Source organism: Rhinoderma darwinii, chromosome 7, assembly GCF_050947455.1.
Source record: "Rhinoderma darwinii isolate aRhiDar2 chromosome 7, aRhiDar2.hap1, whole genome shotgun sequence".
Classification (NCBI taxonomy): domain Eukaryota; kingdom Metazoa; phylum Chordata; class Amphibia; order Anura; family Rhinodermatidae; genus Rhinoderma; species Rhinoderma darwinii.
In genome coordinates, this window is record NC_134693.1 from 93,224,992 (window position 1) to 93,241,931 (window position 16,940).

The 16,940-nt window shown below is 42.7% G+C and overlaps 1 protein-coding gene across 3 annotated transcripts in view; it reads right to left on the reverse strand.

The window, feature by feature from the left end:
• The window catches only part of TMEM184B (transmembrane protein 184B), a 157,674-nt gene that overhangs the window by 21,106 nt on the left and 119,628 nt on the right, over positions 1–16,940 (reverse strand). For all 3 annotated transcript variants that reach the window (XM_075833691.1, XM_075833690.1, XM_075833692.1), the window contains exon 8: positions 1,172–1,341. In XM_075833691.1, the coding sequence (XP_075689806.1) occupies positions 1,172–1,341 (170 nt within the window). The remainder of the gene's footprint in view (positions 1–1,171; positions 1,342–16,940) is intronic.

The following is a 16,940-nucleotide window of genomic DNA, read 5'->3' on the forward strand; positions in this document are numbered from 1 at the left end:
AGAGCTGTTCTTCATTGAATTCAATGAAAAACGGCTCAAATTACGTCCAAAGAAGTGTCCTGCACTTCTTTGACGAGGCAGTCATGCATCGTCGTTTGACAGCTGTCAAACGACGACGTGTAAATTACAGGTCGTCGGCACAGTACGTCGGCAAATGAATGGGCAGATGTTTGCCGACGTATAGAGCCGTATTTTCAGGCGTAAATCGAGGCATAATATGCCTCGTTTACGCCTGAAAATAGGTCGTGTGAACTCAGCCTTAATGTAAACATTCTTTACATTCAAAGGTTGAAAACATATCCTGTCAAACGACGACGCGTAAATTACAGGTCGTCAGCACAGTACGTCGGCAAATGAATGGGCAGATGTTTGCCGACGTATAGAACCGTATTTTCAGGCGTAAATCGAGGAATAATATGCCTCGTTTACGCCTGAAAATAGGTCGTGTGAACCCAGCCTTAATGTAAACATTCTTTACATTCAAAGGTTGAAAACATATCCTGAACTAGTTCCTACAATGCATCAGTTTAGGAAAAGCTGCTTGACCTAAAACAGATGTAGCACAACGGAGGTCCCCCGATTCCAGCTCTTATTCCCGTTTTAGGAGTCCATAATTTTGGCCATAATACCTGGGCATCCTGCAGTTCTACTGGACTAAACTTAGATCACCATCACTGATGATCTATGTTCGGTTCTTGCAGCTGATGTGGTAATATAGTGTTATTCCATCAGAGCAAGGAACAGACGTCATCCCGGAAGATAGCAACTTATTACTGGGGGTTTCAGAAGACTGAACTCTGACAACCAGCTTATCAACAAGGGGGCTAGATTTGTTGAACAACTCCTTTAACAAACACCGGCTGCCCTGTACTGACAAATTGTTCTTTTTCGGAGCAATTTATTTTGCAAGAGGAAGCGTTTAATGAAGAATATTAGCAACAGGTAAGGAATATAAGAACATATAAAAAAAAAAGTCCTCTAGAATAAAAATATATTATACAGTATTTTCTATGGAATCATAATAGATTCCATAAAAAAAACAAAAAAAAAAAAAAACAAACAAACTGTAATCGCATGAAACTGTGAAAACAGAATCTGTAAATCGTGACGACCTTGTGTTTAGTCACCTACATACTCCTAAGTGCAATAAACTCTTCTTCGGGACACTCACCTTGCCAGAAGGAAAGGAAAATCACTGACTTCACCATGAAGAACTTTAACACAGGGCTGTACGGACTAAGCAGCTCTCGTGTGGCAAAGTAAAAAAGAAATAAAGCATAGAGCGCAAGGCTGACCGAGATGTTGTAAATAATTGTTACATAGATGTAACCACTTGCCACACTGCAACGAGATGTAGATAGGGTTAAAAGTTACACAGATACGAAATGTAACCTCGGACATCCTACCATGGCATTTTAGAAATACTGCAGCTTATTCTATTTTACATGTTACAACCATCGTAAAGCTGTATGGATATGAGAAACATGGGGCAGGATATCAAGGGAGGCTTTCTTGCCGTTTTCATACAGGAAGTTACACTATGGTCAAAAGTATGTGGACACCCCTCCTACTTCTCAAGTTCAGTTGTTTCAGCCCCATCCATTGCAAACAGGTGCATAAAATCAAGCACACGTCTATCTCTATAGACAAACAATGGTAATAGTATGGGTAGTACTGAAGAGCTCAGTTACTTTAGAATGCCACCTTTGACACAAGATACTTTGTGAAAATTCTTATCTGCTAGAACTGCCACGGTCACTGTAAGTGCTATTATTGTAAAGTGGAAGCGTCTAAGTAACAAAAGCTGTCACAAAGTGGTGGACCACTCTAACCACAGAGCCAGCCTCCAAGAGCTAAAGCCTACGCCAATCGTCTATCCTCTGTTGTATCACTCACTGCAGAGTCCCAAACTGCCTTCGAAAGGGACATCAGCGCAAGAACTTTACATCTAAAGCTTCATGAAATAGGTTTCCATGGTCGAGCAGTTGTACACAAGCCTAAGATAACCATGTGCAATGTCAAGAATCTACTGCAGTGGTGTAAAGCACTCCACCACTGGACTCTGGAGAAGTGGAAATGTGTTGGATGTGTCTGGAGTGATAAATCACAATTCACTATCTGGCAGTGTGATGGACAAATCTGGATTTTGCAGATGCCGGGAGAATAGCGGAATGCAGAGTGCCTACTGTAAAATTCAGGAGGAGGTATAATGGTCTGGATCTGTTTTTAAGGATTTAGACTAGGCCCCTTATTTACAGTGAGGGTTGTGTTTTTGTATGCTGTAGCATTAACATTTTAGACAAATTGTATGCTTCCAACTTTGTGGTAACAGTAGTTTGGGGGAGGCCCTTCCCTGTTTCAGCATCACTGTGCCCCAGTGCATAAAGCGAGGACCATAAAAGGTATGGTATGACAAGTTTGGTGTGGAGGAACTCAAGTGGCTGTACAGAGTCCTGACCTCAACCCCATCCAACACTATTGGGATGAATTGAAACTCTTGACTTGGAGCCAGACTACCTTCTCCAAAATTAGTATCTCACAAATGCTCTTTTGGCTAAATGGGCACAAATTCCCACAGACAGACACTAAAATATTGTTAAAAAAAAAAAAAAAAAAGCCTTCCCAGAATAGTGGAAGCTGTAAAAGGGGACCCAACTCCATATTATTGTAAGTTCTGGAAATAGACATCGTTAGTTCATATACAGGTCCTTCTCAATTAATTAGAATATCAAAAAGTAAAATTTCAGTAATTCAATTCAAAAAGGGAAACTCATATTATATAGATTTATTACACACCTAGTGATCTATTGCCAGCATTTTTTCTTTTAATGTTTAAGATTATGGCTAACCGTTAAAGGGTAAGTAAACATTAGACAAGCTTCTGACATTTCATAGTCATGTCAGAAGTTTTGATTGGTGGGGGTCCGACCATTGAGACCCTCACCAATCACTAAAACGAAGCAGAAAATTAGAATATTGGGAGTTCAAGATTATAGACTCACGGTGTCACTCTAATCAGCTAATCAACACAAAACACCTGCAAAGGTTTCCTAAGCCTTAAGGGTATGTTCACACGGCCAAATTTCAGACGTATACGAGGCGTATTTTGCCTCGTTTTACGTCTGGAAATACGTCTCAAATACGTCGGCAAACATCTGCCCATTCATTTGAATGGGTTTGCCGACGTACTGTGCAGACGACCTGTTATTTACGCGTCGTCGTTTGACAGCTGTCAAACGACGACGCGTAAAAATACAGCCTCGTCAAAAGAAGTGCAGGACACTTCTTTGGACGTTTTTGGAGCTGTTTTCTCATAGACTCCAATGAAAACAGCTCCAAAAACGGACATAAAAAACGGCGTGAAAACGCAGCGAAAAAGGCGAGTTGGTAAAAAAACGTCTGAAAAGCAGGGTCTGTTTTCCCTTGAAAACAGCTCTGGATTTTCAGACGTTTTTGTTGACTATGTGTGAACATACCCTTAAAATGGTCCAATTCCAAATGGTTCAGTAGGCTACACAATCATGGGGAAGACTGCTCACTTGACAGTTGTCAAGAAGACAGTCATTAACCCACAAAAGGACATTTATATAATTTTTTTAACGTTTTATTGAAAGAAAAAAAAAAACATACACAATGTCAATCAAGTAAAGCAAAAGAAAATAACATTGTAAATGTACACTATGAGGAACTCATAAAATGGAACACTCCCTATATAAAAAGAAAAAGTACAGGTTATGACAGAGAATCAATCGTATCATCAACAATGAGGTATTAATGAACGAAAAGGGTTATGAAGCACAACTCCTTCCGTACATTGAGGCAAAGGTAGGTAAAATTCCTAAAGTTTTTCCATGGCGACCACATTTTTAACAAAGCATCCCTAGAATGATTTTCCCAATGATAAACTTCCTCAAATCAATAAATTTGATCCACTCTGGCAATCCAATGCTCCATGGAAGGGACCTCTACTGAAAGCCAATATGTTGGGACTAGCAATCTGGCGGAAGTCATAAATGTTTAAAAAGTTTAGAGGAGATCGATGCATCGTCAGGAGCTGAAATAGACAGCAGTCTGGGGAAGTGGAGATATTGGATTGACAGATGGAATTACACTTATTGAAAATATTTTTCCACCACATTGAAATCTTATCACAAGACCACCAGACGTGGAAAAACGAACCTCTCTCCCTGACAACACCAACAAACATCTGAATGAGAGAACGTATAAATGGTTGTAACATCTGGGATCTTATACCAGCGGGACAAAATTTTATAGCTATTCTCCTGCATACGTATACATCTGGAGATCTTGTGAGGAGCAGACAACACATGAGAGATCTCTAAATCAGTGAAAGTCCTTCTCAGGTCTTTTTCTGACGACATATGGGAGGAGAGGAGGGGCCATGAAAACTTGGCTTCTTATACAACAATGGTACAGGTTTACTTATTGGCCGTAGATGAGATAACAAATCAAACCACCCCATGAGGTCTATGATCTATTTGGGACACCTTAAAAGGACGATATCTTTTTTTAATAAAAGAGAAAAAAGGGACATGGGCAGAGGAAAGCCCAAGTTGGGAGGCTAGGGAAACATCGTCCAAAAGGTCTCCCGATTCATCTAGAAATTGAAGAAGCGGACATCTCGATGAGGTGACAGCCAAGGGGATGCTTTCTTTTAGGGCTAGCGGGGCAAGACCCAAGAAATCTCTAACTTGTAATAGAGGAGACAGCAAAAGACAATTGTCAGTTCCAGAGGAAAATTTATGCCAAACCTTTAAAGTAGCTACGGTGAGAGGGTTATAAAACCTGACAGTATCTACAGCTTTTTTTTCATATAAGACAAAAATTCTAAGAGGAACTGAGGAAATAGTGTTTTCCACAGGAATCCATAAGGTTGGGGGGGGGGGGGGGTGCATAGATCCAATCAAGGATTCTAGCTAAATGTATGGCACGAATATTTTTCAGGATCTGGTAAGCTGATCCCACAACTGGTCTTGTGTCGAGCTAAAACATCCCTAGAAATGAGCTTTACCTCTCCAGATGAACTTGGAAAATAATTTATTAATGGCTGTAAAAAAACCTCTAGTTAGCGGAATGGGTAAGGCCTGCATAAGGTGGTCAATTCAGGCAGCAAAAAAGACATTACTAGATTTTTCCGTCCAAACCAAAAAAGGTATGGATTGTCAAAGAGTCTTAACATATCCGGAAGAGAGGCAAGAAAGGGGGCATAGTTCAAGGCGAACAAGTGCCTCATACACGCCTCGTACAACGCCCAGTTGGTAAAAAGTAAAAACACGTCCAGTTGTCGATTGAGAAACTCATTAGCATAAATCTAAACTAGCTCATAACTTACTCAAAAATGATCGTTTTTCAAAATAAAAACCACTGCTGTTATCTACATTACAGCTCCAATCAGATTATGTAGGAGACAGGGCACTTATAATCTGGTGACAGAGCCTCTTTAACTGCTAGAGAGGCAGACGGGGAGGCATACATAGAGAATACTGCGTTAATAAAGGGGTCGGGGAAATGGAAAGCAGATAGTACCTGTCTTATAACTCTAGTCTATTCTATCAAATGCCTTCTCAGCATCGGTGTTGAGAAGGACTAAAAGGGATCTGATTTTTCAGTGAATGGTGTAAGATATGAACGACTAACTGAACCATCTTTACCCTCTCTATTTTTAACAAAGCCGACTTGGTCCGGCGAGATGATATCGGGTAGTATGCATTTAAGTCCATTTGCTAACAATTTCGCTATCAGTTTTAGGTTAGAGTTTAAGAGAGATATAGACCTATAATTAGTACAGGAATGGGGTCTTTGCCATCTTTGGGAATAACAGAAATATGAGCATGTATCATATCGGGAGAAAGGGAGTGCCCTAGTAAAGAGAGATTTGCCAGTGATAATAAAATCAGGGGAGTGAGAGGGGGCGTGGCCAGGCACTGATGTGAGCGGTCGCACGGAACTTCGGCTCTGACCAGAGACCCCTATTATTTATCCTGCGGAGGAATTACTGTTGCCACCATTTCTTATAACTTGCGGAGAAAGGGTAAGAGACCCCTGAGGAGCAAAATGGGTCCGTCAAAAGCGGCAGGAGCTGCGGAGAAGTTGAAAGAGTTTGCCCGAGGTGCGGTCCAAGATGGCGCCCGCGGCGAGGCCTCACAGCATGGAGCAGAGGGGCCGGCAAAAGTTCCTGGAGGGCAGTCGGAGTTACGCCCTGCGGCTGAGGTAACAGCACAGCCTGGCCTGACATTGCAGCAAGTATCGGAGACGCTGCTGGCGGCGATATTAGAGACCAAGACCTCGGTCACGACAAAAATAGAGGAGGTTAAGGTGGATGTGGGTCTCCTGAGGCAGGATTTGCACAACTTGAGGGACCGAGTCGAGCATGCTGAAACCAGGTTGTCTGACCTGGAGGACCGTACAGCTAATATACCCCGCACTCTGCGAGACCTCTCTGAAAAGGTGGATTTATGGCGCCAGAAAGCGGATGATTTGGAGAACAGGCTGAGGAGGAATAACCTTCGCATTATAGGCCTACCAGAACGAGCAGAAGGATCCCGTCCGGACGAGTTTACAGAGAAATGGCTGAAAGATATGTTTCCAGATACCGTGTTTTCGCAGGCTTTTGCAGTGGAAAGAGCGCACAGGGTTCCGGCGAGGCCGCCACCCCCTGGAGCGAACCCTCGACCATTCCTGGCGAGATTGTTAAATTGTAAGGACCGGGATCTGGTCCTGCAGGCAGCCAGACGCAAGGGGGCCATTAAAGTGGACAACGTCACGGTGTCGATTTTCCCTGATTTCTCTCCGGAATTACAACGTCAACGTGCATCGTTTTTGATGATTAAACGAAAGCTGCGAGACCGACAAATTCCGTATTCTATGGCTTATCCGGCCCGCTTGAGAGTCGTCGATGGAGATCGAGCAGTATTTTTTGCCAACCCGGAGGAGGCGGATGAATGGTTGCTGAGGAATATGAGGTCGCCTAGAAGATGAAGGAGTTCTTGGGGACTTAAGCGCTGGCATGGTGAATATGTATCCTGAACGGACTTTTGCTGTCCTGCATGTGGGGAGAGGTTATACTTGGGGGAGACATTGTTTAAAGTTTCCTATCATAATGATTTATCTTCCTGTATTATGCCTATAAGGGGGTTCGGAGTTCAGAATGGTTCCAGATCATATATTATTCCTGTTACGATACGTGATTGTAGTAGGTTACCGAAGTGTTAATAGGGGATTCTGACCAACGGGTGGTTGTTCCTCTTATTCTGTGGCACAGTAAAGCACATTACAGGGGGGAACTTGTTGTAGTACGCAGCCTGATTTGTGATTCCACTGTGTATATTCCTTATCGGTGGAAGCTACCCCCTGCATATATAGTATATAGCTATTGAGCTCCTGTTGAGCTTCTGATGGCTAACTGGGTTTTTATGTGGTTCATGTTTTTGATCTCTGTTTTACACTATGTTAGAAAACAAGTACCTTACATTTTGAGAGCATATCAGGGACTGGCACTACCTAGGGAGAGGGGGGAGAGGGAAGGGCTGTTATCAGTACATAGAGAGTGTTCTAAGGATGGCGTCACTTAAGTTCTTGTCCTGGAATGTGAGGGGCATGGGGACTCCAAGGAAACGGAATATGATTTTTTCTGTGCTTAAGAATGTGAACCCACATATAATCTGTCTTCAGGAGACGCATCTGACAGCAGACACAGTACAGCTTTTATGTAAGCCCTGGATTCAGTGGAGTAGACACTCTGTTAGAACTTCTGCCTCTAGAGGGGTATCTCTATTAATACATAGAACTCTTAGATGGGAAGTGATGCATACCAGAATTGATCCTGAGGGGAGATACGTATTTGTGCATGCCAACATTAACTCCACACCTTATGTCGTAATGGGGATATATAACCCACCGCCAGGGTCTCTGGCAGTACTGAGGGAGGCGGTTTCCTTTGCTTCCGCATATCAAGAAGCCAGAGTGATCCTCCTAGGAGACCTGAACCTTATAATGGATCAGTCTATTGATCGGTTCCTGTTGAGGGGAGAGGGGGACGTAAGACAAGGGGTCTCCCCATTAGCCTCATTAATGGAGGAGATAGGCTGGGTAGATCTGTGGAGAGTTAGTCATATGGGACTTCGTGAATTCACATGTCACACACCACAATTTGATGCATTGTCTCGTATAGATTATATTTTTGGCACGCCCTCTGTATATAACTCTATGGAAAGCATTGAACATCTTCCCAGAGCAATTTCTGATCACAGTCCGATTCTTCTGCAAATGTCATTACCGGAGGTGGGTAGGAGGGGGGCCCTTAAAATTCATCCGTTTTGGCTCCAATTAATCAAACCGAACGATAGAATCCCAGATCAGCTAGAAGTCTTTCTCGAAGCACATAGGCAGGAGCAGAATGGGTTACTACGATGGGATACGCTGAAAGCGTATTTGAGAGGCTGCCTGAAATCATCAATATCATTTGTTAAGCGCTCCTCGGCCCAAAGGGAAAAGGGATTTGGCGGGAAAATGTGGAGAATTGGAGGCCGCGTTTGTGGGTGATCCCTCCCCACAAAACAGGGAGGCTTGGCTCTCGGTGGGGAGGGATTATCTTCTAGTACTACAGGAGAAGGCGGAACGTAGAATCTTCTTCACTGGCCAATCCTTTTTTGAATTGGGTAACCAATCCGGCAAACTCTTGGCTCATGTGGTGAGACAGAATACCTGGTCTCCTCCGGTGTTGAACATTCGGAACGCTCAGAAGGTTTTGGTCCATACCTCCCAGGAGATAGTGGCTCAATTTGCAGACTTCTATAGGGACTTATATACGTCTAGGGCTGGGAACTCAATGGAAGAGTTGGAGAAATATTTGGATGACATGCAGTTTCCACAGTTGACGGAGGAGGGTTGTGAGTTACTAGAGTCCCCCTTCACAGTAGAGGAGATTTCTGAGTGTATATTGGATATGACTAAAGGTAAGGCCTCGGGCCCGGATGGGATTCCTCTGGAAGTATATGTTCAATATATTCAGGTTATGTCAGCCCAACTTCTTTCGCTATTTGAGGCGTGCTTATTGGCGGGGGACCTGGCGGATTCTATGAAAGAAGCTACCATAGTAGTTATTCTGAAACCAGGCAAGAACCCAGAGGATTGTGGTTCTTACCGTCCCATATCACTGCTTAACATAGACTATAAGATACTGACTAAATTATTGGCCAATAGACTAGCGCGGGTCATCAATGATGTCATACACTCTGATCAGACCGGTTTTATACCAGGGAAATCCAATTCGGATAGTATTCGCAGAGCTCAGGTGGTTACTCAGATGGGGTGGTGGGAGCAGCAGGATTGGGCGCTGGCATCCTTGGATGCTGCCAAGGCATTTGACTCTGTAGAGTGGACATACTTAGGTGAGGTCCTCAGGAAATTTGGGTTTGGAACTAACTTTATCAAATGGATTACGATCATATATAAAGAGCCTCGAGCCTCGGTAGTGGTTAATGGGATTGTCCCCCTCCTTTTTGCTTCATAGGGGTACGAGACAGGGGTGCCCATTGTCCCCATTATTGTTCGCACTTGCCATAGAGCCCCTGGCTATAGGGATTCGAAAAGATAGGGCCCTTCAGGGAATTCGTATCGGACCACGGGAAGACCGCATAGGATTATACGCTGACGATATGCTGCTGTTCCTGGCCAACCCGAATGCCTCACTACCCAGGGCTATGAGATTGATGGAGGTGTTTAGCAGTTTTTCGGGCCTGCATGTTAACTGGAGTAAGTCTTATCTCATGCCTCTCCATTCTAACAATTGTGGGTGGGGTTCACATTTTCAGGGTCTACAAGTGGTGCATAGTTTTAAATATCTGGGAGTTTGGATATCTAGGGATAGTTCACACTCATACGATATTAATGTGTACCCTCTACTTTCTTATTTGAAAGATAAATTTGCAGTCTGGAAGTCACTCCCCTTATCAGTGGCAGGTAGAATTAACCTTATTAAAATGGTAGTGCTACCTAAATTGCTATATGTCTTGGAGCACGCAGACACAATGGTTCCTAAAAAGTTTTTTAATTTGGTCAACTCTTTATTTACGCCATTTATCTGGGGAAAGAATAGACACAAGCTCAGAATAGACACTCTGCAGAGGCCCAAACAGAGGGGGGGAGCGGCCCTACCGGATGTGTTTTTATACTACTTGGCAGGTCAACTTAGATATATTAGGCTGTGGATGTTGGATGATCCATTGCCCAAAGCAGAACATCATTTAGCACATTTTCTCAGAGTATCTAACTTATGGCCCGTTCTAGAACCACATGATTTTAGTCCTAAGCATACGTTACCGTTGATTAAACTGGCGAAGCAGGTGTGGGCTCATGCAAAATCACTGCTGAAATATAAAAGATACGGTAGCGGAGTTGCCATTGTGGTCCAACCATGGATTACCTCACTTTTTGGGATTTCAGGATCATGCATTCTGGGAGGGTTTAGAGGTGACACAAATGAAGCATTTGAGTACTGGAGATGGACACGCGTTATCAGCAAGGGAGATACAAGATACATTCCAGGTGCCAGAGAGGGATACATTTAGATGTGTACAGCTGCATCACGCTCTCAGGGCCCAATTCAGACACGCTCAGACTTCGATTTCTTCCCTACCCCTTATAGGGGTGCTTCGAACACAAAGCCCGCGGGGCCTGATATCAGTAGTTTACACGTTCCTGCTGTCTCAAAGGTTAGCACATGCGGGATGTGCGGTGGAACTCAGATGGAAGGGGCTGATTCCGAACCTGACTGAGGGGGATTGGCTTGATGCAATGTTTTCACACCTTGCGGTTTCACCAGCGGCTAATAATAAAATGACGCAGCTTTATATCATCCATAGATGTTATATAACTCCTACCAGGCTATTGCATATGGGCAGATCTTCCTCGGCTAGTTGTAAAAGATGCCAGCACGATCGGGCAGACTTTGACCATATGGTGTGGCACTGCCCGGTAATATCTAATTTCTGGAGAGAGGTCACAGACTTTCTCTCATCAGTAACAGGTAAACGAGTCCCCTGTGAGCCTGGGCTATGTTTGTTGGGTCTGATCCCACCAAATTCCTGGTCACACTATGAAGGTATATTTTTACGGGAGACCCTGTTCATGGCCAGGAAGGCTATTGCACTTCGTTGGATGGGAGATCTTCACCCAACGGTTCCACAATGGAAATCACTGCTCAATTCAGTAATACCTTACGTTAATCTAGTATACAAACATAGGGGTTGTCCGTATAAATTTCTGGAAGTGTGGGGTAGTTGGTGCTCATCGCCTCTTGCATCATTTAATGTAGGTGACCTCAGGTCCTCCCTAAACGGTCTTGGGGTTTAATTGAGTAAGCAGGAACGGGGTAGCGGGCCCCAACTGGGGGGGGGGGGGGGAGGTTCGATAGGGGGTTGGACGAGATCAGTCCTGGATTGTACAAGTATTTTTAACAGGGTTGTATATATTTGCATTGCTTTTGTTCCTATAAATGTAATGGTTACACTCAATAACATACCGGAAAAGGATGTACCACTTCTTATTCTCATTGTGTAACGGAGATCGATGTTGTTGTTTGTATGGTTATGTTACATTGGAATAATGGGTTTCTTGCATGTCACCCAAAATGTTATGTTTATCATACCTTGTGCACTGTGTATTTTCAATAAAATGAGTTTAAAAAAATAAAAATCAGGGGAGTGAGACTTCTTTAATGGTTGCATAATAGATTACGGGTAGCCCGTCTGGGCATTTACCCGAAGGTGAATCCCTCAACGCAGTTTCCAATTCCAACATTGTGAACGGTCGGGCTAGTTCCTCACTCGGAGGTGGAGATAGCGGGAAGGTAAAAGGTAAGTCAGGAAGGAGGAAATAAGGAACGATCTCCCATCCGCAAAGGGGGAGATACAGTTGTCTTTTAAATTGTATAAATCTTTATAAAAAGAAGAAAGTTCGGCAATGTGTTTAAAAAGAGTACACAAATGTCCCCTTTGAGTCCTTCAACATATGCACATAACGCGGTCTTAGTCTCTTAGCGATAAATTTCGAAGCCCTATTACCATGTGCATAAAATCTCTGCTGAGAGTGCATATAATATTTCGCAGAGGATTCATTAAAAAACATTTTTCAACTGAGTCCTCAGGGAAGCCAATTCTTTTGAATGTGAAGGCTAATGAAGCCTTATGAAGTCTTTCAAAAGTACTTATTATAGCTACTAATTAATCACCACATTTAGTTCTCTCCCTCTGCAGATGGGAGCAGTAATTAATAAATTGACCCCGAATATATGCTTTATGAGCATCCCAAATCACATTAGGTGAGACATCAGGGGGTCTTGTTTAGCTGGAAATATTACTCTAACTTGGATCGGAAATCTTCTTTAATTTTTGCAGTGCTCAAAATAGTGCAGTTCAAACACCATTTAACTGTATGCTTAGTCATATCAGGCAGAAGAAAGGTCAGGAAAATTGGAGGGTGAGCAGAGTGCAATTGAGAACCAAGAGCAAAATTTTAGGAAGGGGTTAGGCAGGAAAAAAAATAATCTCGTCTATGGTAGAAGGCTTGTACAGGGGAAAAGAACATATAATCTAAACTAGTCAGATTTAAGCATCACCGATCATCAACCAATCCATATCCAGCCAGCATAGATTTAAATCTATTCAGCGCTCTATAGGAGAGAGCTGATTTTTTTAGAGGAGGAACCAACGAGTGGATCCATGACTAGATTGATATCTCCACCAACAATGACCATACCCTCTGAGAAGGATTCTAATAACGTGAATACTGTTAACAACCAATCTATTTGACCAGAGTTCGGGGCATATAGATTAGCAAAAGGTAATAGTTTGAGAACCTGCTACCCTTCAACATCCTGATGGCAGGTGTTCGTTCTTAGAAATGAGAGGAATAAACAAATAGGACAGAGCGAAGAAAGCCTGCACTCACTCCCCCTAGAAGCAGAACCAGTCGAACAATGATGATGCGAGTTAGGGAAATAAGAGAAAGACCGGTGGGGAAAATGATTTAATCTAAAATGTGTTTCTTGGAGAATCAAAACATCGCAAGAGGATTTCTTGAGAAATGAAAAAATCTGACGTCTCTTAGAAAGGGAATTAAAGCCCTTAACATTATAGGACATGACTTTCAATGAAGCCATGGCAAAGAAAAAAAATCTTAGAGAAAAAAATAAAACAAATAATACCGTCCAAGGGGCTGAGCGCAGGCTAAACCAGTCAACCTAATACAGCGAGTTCAGAACATCATATAATGGAATGAAGTATCCATCCACCTCACCAAGTGAGAATTCACCTTTACACATGTGCAAAAAAATATGGGGAATACCAACCAAAGGAGCCAAACCAGAGGTCTAAAGGCAACCCCAGGAACAGGATAATTAAAGTAAAAGTAGACCAGATTACATCATATAGACCTGCGTACACAATATCAATAACCGCATCGATATGGAGCAGCAACATGAGCAGTAAGGGGGGGTTAAAATATCATAGTACCAAGCAGTAAACACTATCGGCAATTTGAGACACTACATGTATAATAAAACCTCAGTCTAGGAAAACAGAGGAAATAACGCATGAGACAAACTAAAAAGGCATTAGTTACACGATACCATATTTTCAAAAAGCGGAGAAAACAGTAGAGAGAAACTAAATCAGACAAAGTTTTATCTTCGATTAGTCTCCAGGGAGTTAGGCGACCGGATCTCTTGCGACTTCTTTGAGATTTAGGGGCTGGATTCTGCTCCCAAAGTTTTGACCAGAGCGACTTGAGGAAGATAGGAGAGATCTGACATCGAGTCCCAATCTTCAATAGGTAATGGAGCAACGTCCAGGTAAGCATAAACATCATCCAGGTCATTTATCGAGGAGTTAGAGAGCGGACGACCCTCGACCAAGAATGTGAGCCCATACAGGAATGTCCATCTACAGAGTATTCGTCTATTTCTCAAGAGAACCATTAAGCGGTTTAAGCTTCCTGCGTTTTTGTAAGGTGACTGCAGTGAAGTCTTGAAAAATCGAAACCTCAGCATCTCCAAACAATATAGGCGCAGCATTTCTGGATTTAATCAGGATCATGTCCTTGACTTTGAAGTTGAGATAACCGATTATGTCCCTAGGGGGATCATTTGTTTTGGGTCTTGGGCTTAGCGCCCTGTGAGCCCGTTCAAGTACAATATCTCCTTTGAAGATGTTGCAGACACCATTTTGTCTATTTCTCGTTCTATACTTGGTGCAGATTTCAGAGGGCACAGACTCCGGTACCCCACGAAAACGGAGATTGTTCCTGTGGCCTCTATTCTCTTGGTCTTTCAGGGCTCTGAAGAGGTTATTAAAGGCAGACTGGCAGTAGAAGAATCGTTGCGTAGCTGCTCTGTTTAAGGGGTTTTCACACAAGAGACATTTGTGACATATCCACAGGATGTTCCAAGAGAAGTAGTAAGACAATAGCACACGTCTCCAGATCTTCAAAGTGGTTTTATTGTCAAAACATCAACGGCAAACAGGCAACATTTCAACCTATAGTGAGTGTAGGGTATTTTCAAGCCTAACTTTATGTCTAAAAGAATCATCTTTAAATAGGTAAATACAAAAAGTCACGATACATTTCAACCTGTGAAAATCGTGATCAGTGTCTCCCAGGTGAATTATACATTAGTTCAATTTACATCAATCGACTGGTTACATAATAATAAAATGTGTACAAAAACGACATACAATACATCTTCAATAAACCAGTTGATATATTTAGATCAATCATTGTTCTACCAGACAAAAAAGAATGAGAAGTTCACCAGACTCCCAGCCCGATCATAGTATATCATTGTGCATGCTCTACAATCAGTGAATCGCCGAGGCACAGTCGAAGCAGCGAGTTGAGTCTCATCCACTTACAACTCAACAAATCGGCGAAGACTGCTAATCAGGTACGTATGGAAGCCATATTATAAAATCGATCCCGCATCTTGTGGCTCATGTTAAACCCATTATAAATGTCATTGTCAAAGATGCTGTAACTATGCAACCATCTTTACCATGGAGTCAGCTTTTACAAGTTGATAGAATTGTGTCAGATACAACACAGAAACAGGTTAGGTTGACACAGATGTGCAATAAATTTAAGAAGAGGGGATACCCTAGGAATCTTGTGCAGAAACACAGGGATAGATTAGACACTAATCCATTGGAAACAAAAAATAAGAATAAACAGGTTGAACGAATACATTTTATATCAACCATTGGTAACTTGAGTGGTCGCATAAGTAACATTCTGCGAAAGAATTGGCCAATATTGGTGAAAGGGACACAATGAGATTGACACATTGAGTATACCACCCATTATGTCCTATCATAGGACTAGGAACATCAGAGATACACTGGTTAAGTCGGACGTCGGTAGTAAAAAGAAAATACACAAATGTTGCTTTGCCCCCCTAAAAATGGAAACTTTCCGTGTCTGAATTGCTGTAATTGCAATAATATACTGAAGGGTAACAAGTTCCAGCACCCCTATACTGGGAAGGTTTTCGATATTAGACACAGGTTTACATGTAACTCGGATTTCCTTGTGGTTCAAGAATCTGTCGTAGGCTGTAGAAGGGCTGTTGGATGTACGGAGCTCAGCGAGACACGTCCATGCAGTCTCAGCGCTAGCTCTGCCCCCCTGTATCCAAGCATATTAATGGAAAGTTGAGAGGAAGGAGAAAGTGTGGTAGAAAAAGGTGCACAAGCAACAAGGATAACCGCAGCCTTGAAAGGATTGTCAAGAAAAGGCCATTCAAGAATCTGGGGGAGATTCACAAGGAGAAGACTGCGGCTGGAGTAGGTGCTTCAAGAGCCACCACACAGACGTATTCAGGACATGGGCTACAATTCCTCGCATTCCTTGTGTCAAGCCACTCATGACCCAGAGACAACGTGAGAAGCGCCTTACCTGGGCTAAGGAGAAAAAGGACTGGTCTGTTGCTTAGTGGTCCAAAGTCCTGTTTTCAGATGAAAGTAAATTTTGCATTTCATTTGGAAATCAAGGTCCCAGAGTCTGGAGGAAGAGTGGAGAGGCACTCAAACCAAGTTGCTTGCGGTCCAGAGTGAAGTTTCCACAGCCAGTGATGGCTTGGGGAGCCGTGTCATCGGCTGGTGTTGGTACACTGTATTATATCAAGTTCAAAGTCAACGCAGCCATCTACCAGGAAATTTTAGAGCACTTCATGCTTCCCTCTGCTGACAAGCTTTATGGAGATGCTGATTTCATTTTCCAGCAGGACTCGGCACCTGCCCACGCTGCCAAAAGTACCAATACCTGGTTTAATAACCACAGTATCACTGTGCTTGATTGGCCACAAACTCGCCTGACCTAAACCCCATAGAGAATCTATGTGGTATTGTCAAGTGGAAGAGAAGACACCAGACCCGACAATGCAGACGAGCTGAAGGCCACTATCAAAGCAACCGGGGCTTCCATAACACCTCAGCAGTGCCACAGGCTGATCGCCTCCATGCCACTCCGCATAGATGGAGTAATTCGTGCGAAAGGAGCCCTGACCAAGTATTGAGTGCATATACTCTACATTCTTTTCAGTAAGCCTACATTTCGGTTTTAAAAATCATTTTTGAAATTGAGCTTTTATAATATTCACATTTTCTGAGACACTAAATTTTGGGTTTTTATTAACTGCTAGCCACAATCTTCAACATTAAAGGACAGGTGTCGCAGGAAATTATTTTTTTTATATAAATTTGCTTTTAGTGTATTATTAAAATACATTTTATTTATTTGTTTTTGTGTTTTACTTTTTTCCTTTTTTTTTTTACTTCACTATGGGGGCTGCCATTTTTTTTTTAATCTCTGTATTTGTCGATTAACGACACATACAGAGATGGAATACGGCACATACATCCCCATAG